This window comes from Frieseomelitta varia, unplaced genomic scaffold (genome assembly GCF_011392965.1).
Source record: "Frieseomelitta varia isolate USP_RPSP 00005682 unplaced genomic scaffold, Fvar_1.2 scaffold_418, whole genome shotgun sequence".
NCBI lineage: Eukaryota > Metazoa > Arthropoda > Insecta > Hymenoptera > Apidae > Frieseomelitta > Frieseomelitta varia.
In genome coordinates this window covers 1,823,292-1,841,639 of record NW_025110166.1, presented here as the reverse complement: position 1 = coordinate 1,841,639, position 18,348 = coordinate 1,823,292, and the positions used below count along the sequence as shown (strand labels likewise).

Below are 18,348 nucleotides of genomic sequence, written 5' to 3'. Positions count from 1 at the left end.
AAAAAAAAAAAAAAAAAACAGAAAGGAAGAAAGAAACAAAGGAGAAGGTACAAAGTAAAACTTTGGGTAACCTAGTTTAGGATCCACTTAGCCGCTAATTAGGGGCTCGGATGCAGTTTAAAGTCTTCGTTTCCCAATTTACGGCTCAAAGCGTTAATTTGAAGAGGACCTATTCACCGCCGAGAGAAGAATACATCGCGTTCTGGATAGGCCATTCTGCTCCATGTTCGTTCGAAAAAGAAAAAGAAAAAAGAAGAAGAAGAAGAAGAAGAAGAAGAAGAAGAAGAAGAAGAAGAAGAAAAAGAAAAGAAGAAATATGTGAGATCTGAAATATCTGTCTCTCCGATCAGACGGGGGATCATCGGCCATCGTTCCCCTTTAACCAAGCCATTCTCGAGTATCACCCTCCTTAAGTGTCCTCGGACGATATGACGGCATAAACGGTCTATCAGTTCTCGCTTTGTTTCCAAGAGGGTAAAACTGAAGGAGTCAGCGGGATCGGGGAAGATCGTCGAGTGGAGAATGAAATGGTCACTTTCTGATCCGTGAACGTTATCGGCGAACATTTTAAATCATTGTACAGATAATCGAAGTTGGGAAGGATAGAAGGTTGAGAGCGAGGGATATCGGCTAACCTAAACCTCACGTGAGCGTAATTCACTTCGTAATGGCCACGCCTCTCTGTCTTTCGCTTGCTTCACGCACCGTGGCTCGGTGCTGTAAAGAATATAAGACGATTCCCAAGAGGAACGTCCGAGGATCACTCGCCCTCTTCAACGTCTTATTCACCTCTATCTCTGACGTATATATATAGTTATTATCTCTCGTTACGTTACCAATGTTACGAGCTTGACCCTCGATGATTTAGGTTTGAAAAGACAGGATGGCCTGATCGTGGCCTGAATGACGAGCGAACAAGCTTCTCCTATCCTACCCTGTATACGTTTTGTTTCACCTATAGACCGGCGACACGCGTCTGGGATGATTCAATTTAGGGGTTGGAATTATGGGGTTCCAAGAGTTGGTAATAAAGCGCGCTATAGCCTGTCCAACGAGACGGCACACAAACAAAACGTTCGATTATACCGACAGCTGCTGTCATTGGCCGCCATCGAGCGTCACTCGATCGATCCTCAGGAACAAACTGGTACCGTTGTTCTGTGGGTTCGTACAGCAGGGCTATATTCCTACAACAGAGCTTCTAATTCGTAGGGATTCTGGAGAGAGGATCCTAGACACGCGTTGATCCTAAGCGCGATTCTTGTTTAAGTCTGCTCGACCTTGTCTCGTTGGACAGACTGCAGGACCGGTGAATATTTTTATCAGATCTCCGCGGCGAAATTTAGGAAAAATTTAAGAATCTTTCCTACGCTTAAAATTCAGGAGAAATTCACTTTGCTGAGAATTTCGATCGAATTTCTGGTATTATTTAGAGGAGATCTGAACTTCAGATTCAGTTACTCGATATCCTTGCCCATCGACAGAGCATTTGGCCTCGATTTCGCGTCGTGACACGAGAATCGCCACTAGAAAAATGGCCATTGGCCGTTTCTACCGTAGCGATAAACATTAACAATAGCTTTGTCGATAACAAAAGACGCGCGGCAACGCTGCAACAAGAGATTTCACAACTTACTTTTGTCCTGCAAACTGTATCGACGTCTGTACCTGTTGAAAAATTTTCACTCGTTCGTACGACGTGTGGTTTTTACAGGAGGACTTACCCCTTTGTTTATTACAATTGATATTATTACGCCGCTACGGCAAAGGAACAATATCAACGAGGAAGAATGAAAATGTTTCTTGTGGAAAGACAATGACAGTGAATGAGAAATAGACAAACTATCGTGAACTGGGTATTTTGTTTCTTTTCTATTACTTCGTCTCTTATTGATTAATCATACTCAAATATACAAAATCATTTGTTCTTAATTAACTTGGGACATTTGTGAAAAATTTTTTCATCTTTCACGACAAAAACTTATATTGCAATCTGTTCATTAATATTGTCACATTTCGAATACTTTCACTGTCTCCTTTTTAATACAGTGATGAGCAAAATTGAACACGTGTTTGAATTTTTAAAATTAATAATATTTTATCGAGCGTTTGCACTGTAGAATACAAAAAAAAAAGGCAAAATTTCTTTTTAAAAATTTATGATCTTGTTACCATTACTACATTTCATATATACATTACTTTCGTGGAGTTGGTGTTGCATCACGATTAATTTAAATGAGAAATTGTTGATACTTTAAACTGTTATAACCTCGTTAAAGATAATTATCTTCGTTGAAGATAACAATCTACTTACAATTAGCATCATTTTAAAAGTGCTTTCACTCTGAATTCGTTTTCTTTTTTCCAAGATATTTTAATACCATGTAGCAAATGGAAAAGTGTTCTTTTCTTAAGCAAAAATTGTAAAAATTCGCACGTGTATAAAAACACTGAAAAATTTACGACTAAATCCATAACGATGCTGAGGATTAAAGTTTTCCATTTACGACAGCTTCTCAAAACTTGCTGTACGATCTTTCTTCATCATTTTATTGAACTTTGAACATTAGAGTTAAAACAAAAAAAATTCAAGAAATTTCGTTTCAAACATTTCGTCGTTTAATCTTAATGTTTAACAAAAAAAGAAAAAAAAAAAGAAAAAGAAAATCGAAAACAGAAAGTTTCAAGGGACCGTTGTAAAGGGAATGTTTCAACTTTTAAAATCATGGTGAATCAAGTTGCGAAAAATACTTTCCAATGTTTCTACAATCTTTAAGAATAAAAATACTCCCGATGTAGAAATATCTTTGGAAGAAACGAGCTTGAGACGGTCAAAGTGAAAGCTTTACGCTTTAACTAAACGAGACCAAGTAGTCTTACGTTATTTTCCTTGACGAAGTTCTAACTAACTGTAAGTTTAAAGTATCGACAATTTTCCGTCGTTACGTGTCCAGTTACGCTTCTCGCCGTACATCGTCTTTACACGCTAGCCTCGGCCAGCTCGTCAACCGTGTAAAAATCACGCGGGACGAGCTGGTATATCTGCGACTATTATCCGACGTTTCCCCAGTTGACGATAGTTCCGAACAAAGGCCCGAGCCGTTCGGAGTTTTTATCGCAGCGAGACTGCGGGACGATACTTACAATTCATGTCGACGTAAACGGTGGAGGAGAGCGGGATGGACCTATTGTTATTCGTTGCGTTGCAGGTTAGCATCGAGCGGACGTCGTTCCGTCCTAAATTTTTTATAACGAGCTCGTTGCGCGTCACGCCGTTCCTCACGGTTACGGTTTTGTTGCTGACGAGCTTGTCGTCGCGGTGCCAGGACACCGTCGGCGCTGGCTTACCTGTGGACAAAACGCATCACGTTCTTCTGTTTCCTTTTTTCTTTTTCACGCAATTTTCAAACTATTTCTTGAATTTTTTTCACCGCTCGCTCGCAACCGAGAATTGTCGCTCGGTCGGTAACGCTTTGATGCGTGCCGATAAATTTCTCCTTTATTTCCGGGACTTTCCTTTATTGACAATTCCCCTCCGTCGGACGAGAATGCACAGACACAGACGAACAGACCAAATACGATGTATTTTTGTGGCCAACGATTTCCCAGGGGGTTCTACGAGGCCCTTCACCATTTTCGTGTCATATTCTGTTGTTACCGATTCAGGCAGGTTTCGCACTGCAGCGCTACTAGTGACGAGAATTAAAATCAAAAAATATGGACAGTGTTGCCAGTTCTGTTTTGGAGTTGAGATGATTGTTAATCGTCGATGAAAGAGTCTAACGATTTGAAACAGTGATTGATGGGAATTTGAATGAACAATTTCACATCTGTTTAAAAGTATTGGAAATAATTGACTGAAATATGTTATTTTTACGAATAACATGACTAGATATGACGTTTTTCTTTTTTTTTTTTTTTTTGCTTACTGCCTGAACGAATTACATACATTTATCCGACAACCTCGTCTGTGATGCATACAGACTAGAACTGTTCGTTTTATTATTATATCAGACGGCGAAGAAATTCAGAAAAATCGTTTACATTACCGAATAGAGTGGCGCAATGTCGCGAAATTTAAAGTGATCGAGATGAATTGCCGCGACGACAACTATCGATTCTTCACGGATAAGTCCCGGTTATTTTATGGTTGTTTGTAAATCGTGTTTAATGCCTGTTTACAGCGCCCACGCGTGAAAATGATATTATCGCGGTTACACACGGTTTCTCGATACTTGGATCTTCGAATCTCTCGAGATTATAGCTACATTTACCAAGCTTTGCACAGCTAAATACTATTATCAAGTTAATTTGCTTCGCTAGAGCGTACTTTCGCGACCTCTTCAATTACACCGACGATTCTTTTCTCGATTCGGAAAATGTTTAATACCGTGCGAAAGTCTCAGACCATCTACCTTGCCTTGGACATCTTCGTTCGTGGCCCTCTTGAAGAATTTAAAATTCAAAAGTTCTTCGGTAGCTCGAGCAAACAGGGCGATCGTTTAGAATCGTTCTGGCCGAAGGGAAGGAATTACCAAGCGTATTTGAAAGGAACGTTGTCAAAGAAGAAACGGCCTTGCGACAGTATTAATTATTCTCAATTAAACAGCATGCGCCCGGCGGCGGTCTGTTTCTTAGATTTAATCCCTCCTTTTAAGGAGCAGCGCTGAAATTACCTCGTTAGACACGATCGTCCACTTTGCTTACGAACGCTTCTATTTTTACATTTAGGAACAATTAAAATTTCAAATGAAATTCGTCTCGATTGTCTCTTAAACTTCTGTGTGGCAGATGGGTTGAAAGACCCATTGGCGCTGTGCATTGTGTCTGTTTGCCCGTTTGAAGGATGGCACGTATAAATAGCGATGAGATAATGAATTTCTAGACCAGTGGCCAGGCGTTCACTGTCGCGCGCACGAACGCCATTACGTCACGAGCGTAAATTCCTCTCGACGATCCGCGAAAGCCGCGGCGCTGGTTTTTGGAATTGCTACTCCCGAGGGCCACGCTCCGAATGTGACGTTACACGTCGTACTCACCGCCGTACACGTCGCAGTAGAGCCGCAGAGTTTCGTTTTCCACGTACGGGCCCACCATGGAGTGCCGTGCGATATTGGAGTCGTCGACGATCACGATTTTGTGCGGCGGAACTGCAACACACGAAGAAACGAAACAGAGAAATTTATTATCGTCACGAAGTTTACTTGCAGTAACTGTGGCTTCGATTTGCTTTAATTATAATTATAGAAGATATTGCAGACATTCTACGCAATATTCTACAGTGTATTCGTTTCTCGCGAAGCTTTTGTGAAGACTTACTCGTTTAAAATTGTTAGTTAAAATTGCGACTATAATCGATAGACTACAGATTTTAAACTTCGTCGTTAATCGTTATAACTTTAATCGTTGTAACTAAAGTTAGTCGTAGTATACTGATTAATATTTCTCTACAAATTAAGGTCTTTAGGGTACGCAGGGTTTATTAAAACCTTTCGTCAACAACGCCGACGATCTGCATTTCAATTTAATTTCAGTAAATTTCAGTTCGTCGTGAAATATTTAATCTGCAGCCAATTCTTTGGCCTCCTATATTATTCATAGTGAATGAATAAAAATTCACGACTATCACAATAATCAATAGACTACAGATTTTTCTGAACTCTGTCGCAGTCTACTTTCGCATATACAGAATCTATTAAAATCTATTAAAATCGTTAACAACGTCGGAGACATCTTTTTGAAACGTTTCAATCGGTAAATTTTCAGTTCATTAGTCGATGAAATATTTTATATCTACAGTCAATTTTTCAGCTTCTCTATATCATACAGCAATGTAACGCAACACGCAAGAAACAAAATAGAGAAATTTATTTGCAGTAACTGTAGCTTTGATTTGTGTTAAACGTGGCTAATATAAAGCCCAGAATTTCTAAATTTAAAAAAAATTGCAGTGACATCCGGAGATTTAGAGACTTACGTTGTAGAAAAACACGATTGGTCAGAGTAACGTTTCGGAATTTAAAAATTTCAAGTGCCCCATTTGAAAAAATCGCCAGTGGAATTTTTAATGTATTAAAATTGTAAAAATGTCAAGTTTATGACCTTAATATAGGCTCAAACATAGACAGATGTTGTACAATATTTTGCTATGATAATTTTAAAAATAATACTGCATAATATTAAGAATATAAATGCAAGAGACAAAGGGAAGAAGTGTGAATAGGGATTTAATCGTCGAGTGGAATAGACTGTGTGCATTTGATTGTCGAGTGGAGGAAAGCAGTGTAGAATCGCACAAGGATTGAATAGACATCGTATATAATTCATCTAGTTCAGCTTAATTGAGTCTAACCGTATATTAAGTCAAATATTTATTTTATCGTTACACTCGGCACTTGATTGTTTGAACCTCTGAATTCGACGAAATTACAGGTACAACCATTTACAGAACTCTAAGCTTCATTCACGATCTTCCTTCATTCTCTTAAATCTCTGTTTAATCACTCTGCAATCGCGGCGGTCGCCTCGTTGAACTTGGCTATGAGTGCCGTCTACAATGTTCGAGCGAAGTTTACAGAACAGAATATTCAAAAAAGAGTCGAGACCAGTCCAGTGAAAAATGGAACTCCCACGATCGATTGTGAAAAATGGCTTTCACGCGCATACTTGCGCAACAGCGACGTCTGCCCTGAATCTCGACGCACGGAATCACGCGGAAAATCCCAATAGCCGAAACACAGCGACATCCAAACCGTCCGAATCGTCCAAAAATCTCACGAACCTCGAGTCGAATCGAGGATTCCCCAGATTGGGAGTAGAATCGCGTTCTATGGGCATCGGAGTCGCGAGCAGAGTCACGGTTCGAAGATCGCGCGAGCCGCGTCTGGCAGTCGCAAGACGGAAGCCATCGTCGTCGTTGTCGAACGGAGGCCGATAACGCGAAATTGGTATTGGAAGATCGTGGTTCGGATACCGCGACGCCATTAAATTGGAATCTGAAATCGATACGACGCGTACTCTGCGCCCTCTCCTATCCTCTCCTTCCCCCCCCCCCCCCCCCCCCCCCCCTCCCCACCCGTCGGTTTGTGCATGGAAAAAAAAAGGAGGAGAGACGATATCGCGAGGTAAGCGCGGGGTAATTGAAAAATTACCATCGCGGCAGAGTCGATCCACGACGCCTGTCGCGTGTTGTCGTTCGTCCTCGTTGACGAACGTCGGTCGCTCGTGGATCGCGACGTTAACCCCGTGATTGTGATAAACGACACGGGTGAAACAGGCCATTTATCGGCATTAGCCTTCACTAGGCACTTACTGCATCATAGTTCGTCGCGCGTTGTGCATTATACGTGCAAACCCTTACACCGTTTACCTCGCTGGTATGTATCATTAATGGATGCTAATCTGCAAAACATACAGTGTGTTCAATAAGAACGTGGCGACGCCATTTCTTCGAAGAAGGAATGTTCTTCTTTGTAAAACATTTTGCACAGATTGAAAACATGGAGTACTTGAGTAATAGCACGTTCAATCACCAGCACTGGCGATTATTGCTTGGACGCGAGGAGACAAAGACATTTCTTTGGGAATTTACGGTGAAGATGATTCGCTGAGTGTTAACTATTTTTATAGCCTTCTCGGTCGTCCCATAATTCAGAGTAATTTTCACAATTACTTTATTGCCTTAATTAGGTGCCGCGACCCTCACATTAGTTTATTCTCTGATTTTCTTAGCTCGTAAATTGAAATCGACGGAGCTCTAATTTCGATATCTACGGCGGAAGATAGTATCTACGACAGAACGTAACAATGCGTAAAATAATACGGTCTGAAAGTTTCGCACGACGCCATACTTCTTTCAGATTACCGAACACTATATATGTATATCGAAGAAATATGACGTACATACAACGATAATGTGACTCCCGGTTTGCGTCTTCGTTTTAACGCCAAGTTTTATCAAGCTGAGGACGGGAATCGCTGACCGAAATGCCATCAATTCGATCGCTCCTGGTTATTTATTTGGCAACCAGGAGTCGTTGCAGCCAGTTCGAATCGTTTGAATCATATCTGCCTGGCAGCGGAATTAAGGAATTTAGATCCTTGGAGGGACAATAAGTCTCTCCGCGAACGAAATAAATATAACAGCTCGATGTTTTGTAGGTCGGGTTATGTGATTGTAATAACTGTCGGATTTGCTCGAGCGTAGCGGCGCAATTTGGGTAATTTAATCGCAGCGTTAACGAGTTTCTTGACAGGTGAACGGGCCGCAAGATGCGAGGCAACATTAGGACGATCGATTAACCGTCCCTTGTAACTTAGACTATTTGAATTGTATCGGCGGTGTTCCAGCGGCAATCGCGGTACACCCACCGAGCCAATATTTGATTGTTTGAGCTTGCTTGAAGAGTACGCTAGGGCGGCATTGATATTCCCTCTGAGACCCTCGGAATTTGCGTAATGTGCGAGGATAATCCCCCTGTTACGGGATACACCGGCCGATGAATCGATGAACCGATCAACCGAAACACCACCAGGTTCTATTTACTCACGCGTCACGCCTGATATCATCTTCTCATCCGTCGCAAAAAAAAAAATCACGAGATCTTCCTGCCCCGGCTATGGCTCGACGAGCCATTAAATCTGAATTTCCAAACCGAACGAGAAGCCGTGTCAGCTTCTTCCTCGTCCCTGTCCTTTCTTCATCGAGAAATACCAAGACTCAAGAGTTCCAAACGCGGAGCTGACTCAGACAACAGCTTGTCTCGTTTCGCTATTCGTCCCAGACCGAACCAACCTCGTTACGATAATTGCCCCGGCAGCTCAGTTTTTCGGACGCGTTAAAGGGGTGTTAACCGCGTTACCGTCCATTTTGTCAAAGTAAAATCGCAGGAGTAGAAGAGCGGATGTACAGTAGCATTCGTTAATATTCGGACACTTTGGTCGACACTTTACCAAACTACACAGATTAGTGATGAACTGGCGATTAAAATCAATGGACTTTTTATGGACTCTCCAGACAATAAATGTGAATTGTCTGTTAGAAAGCGTAGCAGTAACACTATAAATAGAATATTGATATTAATTGATATATCATTTAATTTACAGTTATTATTAATAATAATAATCAGGAAATATGAGTGAGAGAAACTTTTTCATCTAAATAATTCATAAATTAAAGAATATAGTAAATAAATTATTAACTCATAAATAAACTTAGTTACAATAGATTATATATACAGAATAGTTTACTAACAGTTTGCCAATACTATATACAGAATAGTTTGTAAATTAAACAGTCAGATTTAATTTGTAAATCAAAGAATCAGAATTAATTAATACACAGTTAATACACGAAACGCGTCAAGCTTCTAGAAATCAATTTATACGCGTTATAAAGTGATTGCAGTTTGATTTGGCTATCTTACTTGTCAGAAGTGAGCACACGTTTTTGAGTGATGGCGCCACACACGCGAACCTTCGACTCGCTACGTGCCAGGCTTGCTGGATGCATGTACATACGTATGTACGTGAGGGAGGGAAGATACACATCCGGCATAATCCGAAGGGTTAACAGCGAGCAAAACAACGGGGCTCGTTTCGAAGAACACTTCGCCTTCTTACCTGCCCCTCCAATTTAGATCTTACTGCTGTTCCACTCGTTCCCTCCGCCTTTCTCGCGCGACTTTTCACCAACCTTCGTGTCTCCCCGCCTGTTTTTCCTGTCCTGTGCTAGCTGTTTTTCCGTTCCTTTGTTCCTTTCTTTGCCTGGAAATTGGAAGTGGATTTCTGCGGATTGCAGGCTGTAGTTTTGTGAATTTTCCCCCGAGAAATTCACGCACGACGATGTTTTTTTCAAAGATTTATCCTTGTCCTGTTTGCACGTTGCAGTACACCGTACATTGTACGGTTTTCTTATCTAGTAAAGATTGTGTTCCTTTTAAAGACTCTTTGTTTATTACAGAGCGCTTCTATCAAAGATCTTTTCTTTGATAGTTACTTTTCTTTTCTTTTAAATCGGCAATAGACTGTACAGATTGTAATTTTCGATTTTATTTCAAAAGCTGCGAATCATTTCAAGAGGTTTAAGTTTATATAATTTTCTTGTTCTTATCAGAAGGTCCTATCAAAAATCTTTCGTTAGTAGTTATTTTAATCGGAAATAATATTCTATAAATAGTAATTTCGATTTTATCTCGGGAGTTGAGAAGGATTGAATTTCTTGAATTGTTTTCCAAAGACTTCGTGGGTTTAAAGATTTATTGTTCTTCTGGTATATTCTATATTATACGATACAGTTTTCTTTTCTCGGTCGAGATTGAAAATAAATTATATTCTTCAAGATTTGGATTTATCGCTCTATCTTTCTATCATAGAATTGTTTCATGCGTCTTGATCTTTTCAGAAATTTATCTTCGTTAGCTGCTCCTCCGCCCGGAAAGAGCTGCTTTATTCGGTCGGGATCTAGAAATGAGTTGTGCGGATTACACAGGATGTAGTCTCGTCCTGTAACTTGTATAGGATGAAGTAGAGAGACTTTCGGGTGTTTTCGAAGACTTGGATTTATCGTTCTTTTGCTACCACGGATGTTATACGTTAGAACGCTTTGATCTCTTCAGTAAGAGCTTGTATACGCGCGAAATCTATTGATATAATACTTTGCTCGCGAATACGGAATTCCATTGTTGTATTCGCTCGACTGCTCTTCCCTTTTCTTAAAAAAAAAAAGTGCAGTCGTACGATGCATGCGAAAACGCTGACTCACCTCTGTGTTACAAATATTCTACAATATGAAAAGAATATCTTCTTCTTTTACGTAGCACGAAGAATAAAGGTGAACTGTTTCAGCAACATCGAGGTAGCAACATACATTCGTTATTCGTGGAATTTTATTCATTCAAAATAGCTAAAAGTGATGCATCCGTTAAAATTCTTTTTTTTTCCACAAAATAAATTATGCTCATTTTTTATTATCAATAACCAATAGACTACAGATTTAAAATTTGTCGCAGTCTAGATTGATATTTCCCCACAAATTCCTATTTTCGTGCACAAAATGTATTAAAATCTTTTATTAAAAATACCAAAGTCAGCTTTTTGAAATTATATTTCAATCGGTAAATTTCAGTCCATCAGCAATAAAAGTTTAATCTGCAATTCTTCAGCTTCCTATATTATTTATAGCGCATGAATAAAAATTCGCAATGGACTATAGATTTTTTTAAAGTCTGTCCGCAATCTAGATTAATATTTTCCTACAAATTAGTATTTCTCGCGCACGAAACATACTAAAATCTTTCTCTTTTCATTGTTAAAAATACCAAAGTCATCTTTTTGAAATTATATTTCGATCGGTAAATTTCAGTTCATCAGCAGTAAATATTTAATCTGCAATTCTTTAGCTTCCTATATTATTTATAGTGCGTGAATAAAAATTCGCAATGATCAATAGACTATAGATTTTTCTAAAGTCTGTCCGCAATCTAGATTAATACTTTCCTACAAATTAGTATTTCTCGCGCATGAAACGTACTAAAATCTTTCTCATGTCATTTCAAAAATACTAAAGTCACCTTTTTGAAACTGTATTTCGATCGGTAAATTTCAGTCCATCAGCAATAAAAGTTTAATCTGCAATTCTTTAGCTTCCTATATTATTTATAGTGCGTGAATAAAAATTCGCAATGATCAATAGACTATAGATTTTTCTAAAGTCTGTCCGCAATCTAGATTAATACTTTCCTACAAATTAGTATTTCTCGCGCACGAAACGTACTAAAATTTTTCTCTTTTCATTGTGAAAAATATCAAAGTCACCTTTTTTCAAACTGCATTTCAATCGATGAACTTCAATTCATCAACCGACGAAACATTTTCTCTGCAGTCAATTTTTCAGCATCCCCATGTTACACTGGGCGCAATTGATACACGGGGTGGTGCGTGAATAAAAATATTTCCCCCGCGGAAGCAACAAGACATTTATTGCCAGCAATGTAAACGGCTTTCTTACGCATTCCGCGTCAGTTGCAAGAGCACCGTTGGAATCGATATTCGCCCATATTACCGGCTACACGATCGCCTGTATACGAGAATTTTCCAAAGAGCCGGATCGGCCGTCCCGGATTTTCGTCGACGCCGCATCGATGAATACGCGTGATTCAATTCGTTTCGTGTTTCGTGTTTCTCCATTCCATCGTTGTGCCCCGCATTCTTTCTCTCATCCTTCGCCTGTTTATCTCTTTTTCTCTCTCTCTGTCTCTCTCACTCGTCCCTTTCCCTGCCGTTCCCCCGTTCAGTTCGTTTATTTAGCCGGCACGTCGCGTTCGTTAATACCGTTTCTTTGAACAGACTCCATTTTTCACGGAATATCGTTTCAGAAAGGATAGGACGGGTTTATATCCCCCTTCGAAATATTGCCATTCAGTTACGAATCGCGAACGTAGAACGGCACGCTGATTATATTCTGTCGCGTCTTTTTATCTTAGAAATTCAACGAAATTCTCGGGTCATCGTTCTTTCTGTTTCTCATCTTTGAACGATGTTCTGTAATCACGTAAAGTCAGATTTGGATCAAGTTCAAGTAGTTGTTTTCGTCACGTGTTCTTCTTTTTTTTTTTAAGAAATCAATAAAATTTCTATTCTTGATCTTTCTTAATTGTAACATGTAGAACTGGCTTAAGTTTAGGTTAGGTAAGTGTTCTGTATTTTTCTTTAAGGAATTCGATTAAATAAAATTTCTATTCTCGATCTTTTGTGATTATAATATGTGGAATAGATTTGGTAGAATTTTAGATTAGGTGACTGTTCTGTATTTTTTTTTCAGGGATTCAATTAATTAAGTTTCTATTCTCGAGCTTCCGTAATTATAATACATGAAATAAATTTGATTTGATTTTAGGTAACTGTTCTGTATCTTTTCTATTTTTGATCTTTCTTTATTATAACACGTAGATCTGGCTTAATTTTAGGTTAGGCGAGTATTCTGCATTTTTCTTTAAGGAATTCGATTAAATAAAATTTCTATTCTCGATCATTTGCGATTATAATATGTGGAATAGATTTGGTAGAATTTTAGATTAGGTGACTGTTTTGTATTTTTTTTTTTCGGGGATTCATTTAATTAAATTTTTATTCTCGAGCTTTCGTAATTATAACACATTGAATAAATTTGATTTGATTTTACGTTAAGTCTTGTATTTTTTCTCGGGGATTCAATTAATTAAATTTTTATTCTGGAGCTTTCGTAATTATAATACATGAAATAAATTTGATTTGACTTTAGGTAACTGTTCTGTATCTTTCTTTCAGAGTTTCAATTAAATAAAATTTCGTAAGATAAATTTTGTTTAATTCTATTCTGTCATGTTCTTTTTTTTTTTTTTTTTAGAAATTGAACAAAATTGTTCATCTTTGTAAATTGATTAAAAAAGAAAGAGCAGCGCGCTGAAAATTTCATGCGTCTCTGTATCAAAGAAAAAATAATTCTTATTAAAATTAGAATTTCCCAGAAACACTTCTCCACAGTAAATCCCACTCTTCTCGCGTCGTTCAACTGTTAATATCCCCCTAAGCACCGTTCAACAACCTACTAGCTCTGTAATCTTTTTACGTTTCGATGGCTCGTGGCAGAGAGTTTCGGTAAGATTGGGACAGCCGATTTTCCTCAGATGTCGATTTCCTCCTTCCTCCCCCTTCCAGCGACGAAAGCAAAGGTCTCGGGGACAAGATCTTGTCGAGAGCCGTTCGTCAGACATCGGACGAGACCGGTGGATTCTTCTCTCCGTCGTGAAAGGGAAATAGGGTGTGAACGAATCTCGGGTAAAATGGGACACCGCTGCAAGAATCTTTCGCTCTTTGGGGTTTCAACGCTCGGAGGAGTTAATTCAACGGAATGGCGTGAATTTCGCTCGGCTTTTCCTAAATTCGAGAGATACTGCGAAGATCGTTCGAGATTAGCCTGTCCTCTGTTGTAAATGATTTTCAACGAATTAAAGCGACACGGTGTTTCATTATTAAACATGAACTACGAGTTCGTTCCTTTTTTTTTTTTTTTTTTTTCAAACAGAAGATGACAATGAAAAATTGTCATCGATAATTCGGAAAAGATTATATAACGATGAATGAATTGGACTCATTTGAAATGGGACGTTTCAAACGAGAAATCTCTACTTGGACGTTTGATGGTGACGTTCGTCGTAAAAGTCGAGAATTGTCAAAATTAAAGAAACAGTGTTTCGTCACTGAATCCACTATAATCTTGAAAATTGAAATTTCCTCTTTACAACGACTCTTTAAATTTCACTGTACGATATATTTTTTTTTTTTTCATTATTTTAATCAACTTTGAACATTAAGGTCAGATGACGAAATGAATTTTGTCGTTTAACCCTCAATACTCAACGTTCAGTAAAATAGCGAGAACAACAAAAACCTACAAGTTTCAAGGGCTGTAGGTCGTTGTAAAGAGAAAATATCAATTTTTAAAGCCACGATAGATTCCGTCGTGGTGCAATTAAAAAAAAAAAAAAAAAATAAATAAATCCTTGCAAATCGAATCTCTGTGAATGTAAGTTCTCCATTCCTAGTGCGTTAAATTTACATAGAACTGTAAATTTAACAAGTTCGTTTTGATTGCCAGACTATCTCGTGTCTCTCTTTCAACCTACCAATTCCCGCGATCGATGAGATTTCACAATGTCGACGACAGGCGAAAGCGGCGATATAAAAGTTTCAAGAACGTGCGGGGTTGCGATCGCGTTCTGTTATATTTGTCGTCCCGTGCTCACTGAAATATTTATGAAACGTGCATCGCGAATGCTTAGAATGGGACCGAGTGATTTCGATATCTCTCAAGGAGATGTTTCGTTGGGATTCATTTATTCGTGTAACACACTTCGCCCGTCGATATCGATATTACTGCTGATATTTTCCATCGCGGCTCGTTTCTCACGGCTATTCCGCGCACGTCCCGATATTTCGACGAACGCAAAGGAAAAAGGGGCGCGTACGTGATATCGATCGGCTGCGAGATATATCAGGATACCGGATGCTGTCGCGGAGATTACGTCGTGCAGCCGGAAAGCCGGGTAACCGGATGTCTGCTCAACCGACCACGGCGAAAATACATTAATTAATTACGCTGCCAATTCACGGAAGATCCAACTCGGCACGTGAAGTTCCACGTTCGATCCAATAAAGGGGTTGGAGAGGAGAGAGTTTCACATTATCTCATCTGGTACCCATCTTTCTACTAAAACACCGTCACCACGCGCCGGGTAGAACCCAATGTCTTTTTTCTCGGCGCAAATTCGCTTTGACAGGAGAAAATACACTCGTCTGCAGGGCGAGATTCTTACGGGGTCGGACAAGTACAGCATTCAGAGGCTCGTGGGTGTCTTCTTCCGTTCGCCGTGAGCTTTCTCCTCCGGATAAGATTGTCCCGGCGTGTCGAGAGACCCACTTTTCGATTCGGTTGCCACTACGCTCGGGTATAGAACGGGCCAGTCTCTTCCCCTGTCCGTGAAAGGGACACGAGCTGTGTGTGCCCGCGTGTAATAGAATTCCCGAGGAGGAGAAAGAAAGTCGTCGTCGGGCTCCTTTGCAAGACTCCCGGCCTGCCACGACTGGTTCCTAGGAAACCAGGAAGTTTCTGTCACGGCACGGAGTTCCCGGCAGCCGAGATTAGATTGGAAAGCGTTAAACGATACAGGTATACTCGATTACAGGATTGGCTTTGTATCTGATAGCGAGCTTCCCGAGGCTCGGATAATTATACTCAGGCATAACTTACGATCACTCTCCTTACGATCGCTCTCCTTTCTCCCTCCCTCTATGCTCGTACAGCTCGGTTATAAGCGATTACAGAGTCGAGATACTCGATACAAACCGTCGCGGATCCCGTGTACTTTGGATAGCGGGTACCTTTGACTCGGGGAAACTCCGTATCGATGAGTTACTTGCTTCTCTAAGAAGATCTGCGCCAACTTCCATCTCCCGGTACGTCTGATCCAACAGCGAAGCCTTACAATGATGGCTCAACTATCGTGGAACGCCGAGATTTTCGACACGCTGAGCCGCGTTTAAATTAGCAGCTTATCCCAGTTGCGGAAAGATCTTCGCCGTGACGTTCATGTTTTTGGGTAAAGGGATTGAAATAGTTTTACGTTTCGAATATATATCTCAGAGGATCGATCTTTCGAGATTAGGAACTCGGGTTCCTGACACGTGAAATATAGAAAAATTTTTTTTTGTCAGGGTCTCTTAGAGAGAGAGAGAGAGAGAGAGAGAGAGAGAGATCATTCAGAGGTTGTTGCACGATGATCGTTTGTCATTTTATTCAATTTCGAATATTTCGCAGAAATTCAAGATACCCTAGTTATCTAATCCTTTCGTTGAACATTCATGGTTCGATAAAATACTAAGAATTATTTTTACAAAGGAAAGATTTCAATCTTTACGAGCACGACGAATTTATTTGTGGAAAAAGAAATTTACTTTTGAATTTTCGAGGGAACGACCTAAAATCATCTTTGAAAGAAAAAAAAAAAAAAAAAAAAAAAATAAAAAAAAAAAAAAAAAAAAAAAACTAAGAAAACAAACACCGTGGAGGATTGATTTAACACTAGAGTTATCAAAGTGGTCAAAATAACTAATTCATAATTTTCCATTTATAACAATTTCCATTTATAATTGTCTATTTTTAGATACTCGAGTGATTTTTATAATAAAATATATCAATAGAAGCTTGTACTTTTCACTGTACAGGGTGTCCATAAAGCCTCTTTACAATTTCAAAAATTTATTACAAAGGCAAATGAGAATACGGATAAGTGGTCAACTAATGGTGCCCATATAGAGGTGTATTAAATGAGATTAAAAAAAAAAAAAAAACCCAAATATATACGTCTCATTTTGTAATAATTTCCACTTATATGTCTTTGTAACATTTGCCTTTGTGATAAACTTTTGAAATTGTAAAGAGGCTTTATGGACACCCTGTAACACTTTTTTTTCCGTTCCGTGCGCTTCGATTTCCTCGCTACAAATTTGACACTTTAGTAGCCGGTACGTAGTTGAAACGATTTCTTTTCAACAGCAGCTGCTTGAATTATCGAAGAATTTTTCACCGTTGTTGGTTCGGTTACGCTCGTCACAACGTGCGCGACAACATTGACGGAAGTTGGACGAACGATAGGAGGAGGTAGCAAAGCAAGCCGGCTTAGCGGCTGACGGGAAACACGAGCTGGAAACGGCTCAAGGCACGTGTACCATCGTATCGGCGGCGGCAAATATGCAAATGGCGGTGGGGGGGGGGGCGTGTTGCGAAACGTGGAACGCGCGGAGTCGAGCGATAAGTCTCATAACCAATCAGCCGGATTAGATTAATCCCTCCTTCGGTGTCGTTTAAGTAAATTCAGCCGGCGCGGCGATGAATTGAATCGTTTCCTCGCTCGGGTTCGATCCGCGTCGCGCGTGCGGATCATCCGCGCGGCCAGGCAAATCGAATCGCGTGAAATTCGTTTCGCTGCAGCTCCATCTCCGTTTTGTACGATTGATAATCGAGTTAACGGCCTAACTGTCGAAAATAAATCCCTCGGCCGGGTCCAACCGTTCCCGGTTTCTCGAAAAACGAGCGAAATTTTTCGAATTCTACTTACACAGTGTTGGTTGTTTAATTACTCTTGGCTACGGCAGGAGTAATTAAACCGCGATCTACTCGTTGTGAGAAATTTTTCGTCAGCGTGCATTTTTCGAAAAGTATACTGAAATGATGAAAAACACTGAATTGCACTAGGTTAAACCAATATTGTTAATTTAGTCGTTTATTCCGTATTGAATTGTTAGTGCACGTGATAAAAATTTAACAGTAATTTTAAGTTTCAAATCATAATATGTCTGATAATAGTAAGGTGTGGTAAAATTTGAAGCATGGGTATCAATACATAATCCCACGTCACATTTCTCGCACCTTCTTTCATATTTTATATAAAATTTTTCATATAAAATATAAAATTTTATATACTTTATAAAATGTAAGATATAAAATTTTATACACTTTATAAAATATAAAATATAAAATTTTGTATACTTTATAAAATATAAAATATAAAATTTTATACACTTTATAAAATATAAAATATAAAATTTAAAAGTTTATATACTTTTTATATTTTATTTTCCACACGCTACACATCTGCGTATCAATTTCTGATTAATTTATCACCACACCGTTCCATTTTAAGGTTTTCATTTGAATGAAATTTCATAAATGAAATAACGGTAAAACATTCACGTTTAAATAATATGTGACTAACAGTAGTTGCAATTGTTTGGAATTAGAATTCACTTACG

At 39.2% G+C, this 18,348-nt stretch overlaps 1 protein-coding gene across 1 annotated transcript in view; it reads right to left on the bottom strand.

Moving 5' to 3' along the window:
- The window catches only part of LOC122531858 (neural cell adhesion molecule 1-like), a 407,829-nt gene that overhangs the window by 40,306 nt on the left and 349,175 nt on the right, over positions 1-18,348 (bottom strand). The window contains exons 4-5 of the mRNA XM_043660123.1: positions 5,040-5,150; positions 3,145-3,348 (exon numbers count right to left, since the gene is read on the bottom strand). Of these exons, the coding sequence (XP_043516058.1) occupies positions 3,145-3,348; positions 5,040-5,150 (315 nt within the window). The remainder of the gene's footprint in view (positions 1-3,144; positions 3,349-5,039; positions 5,151-18,348) is intronic.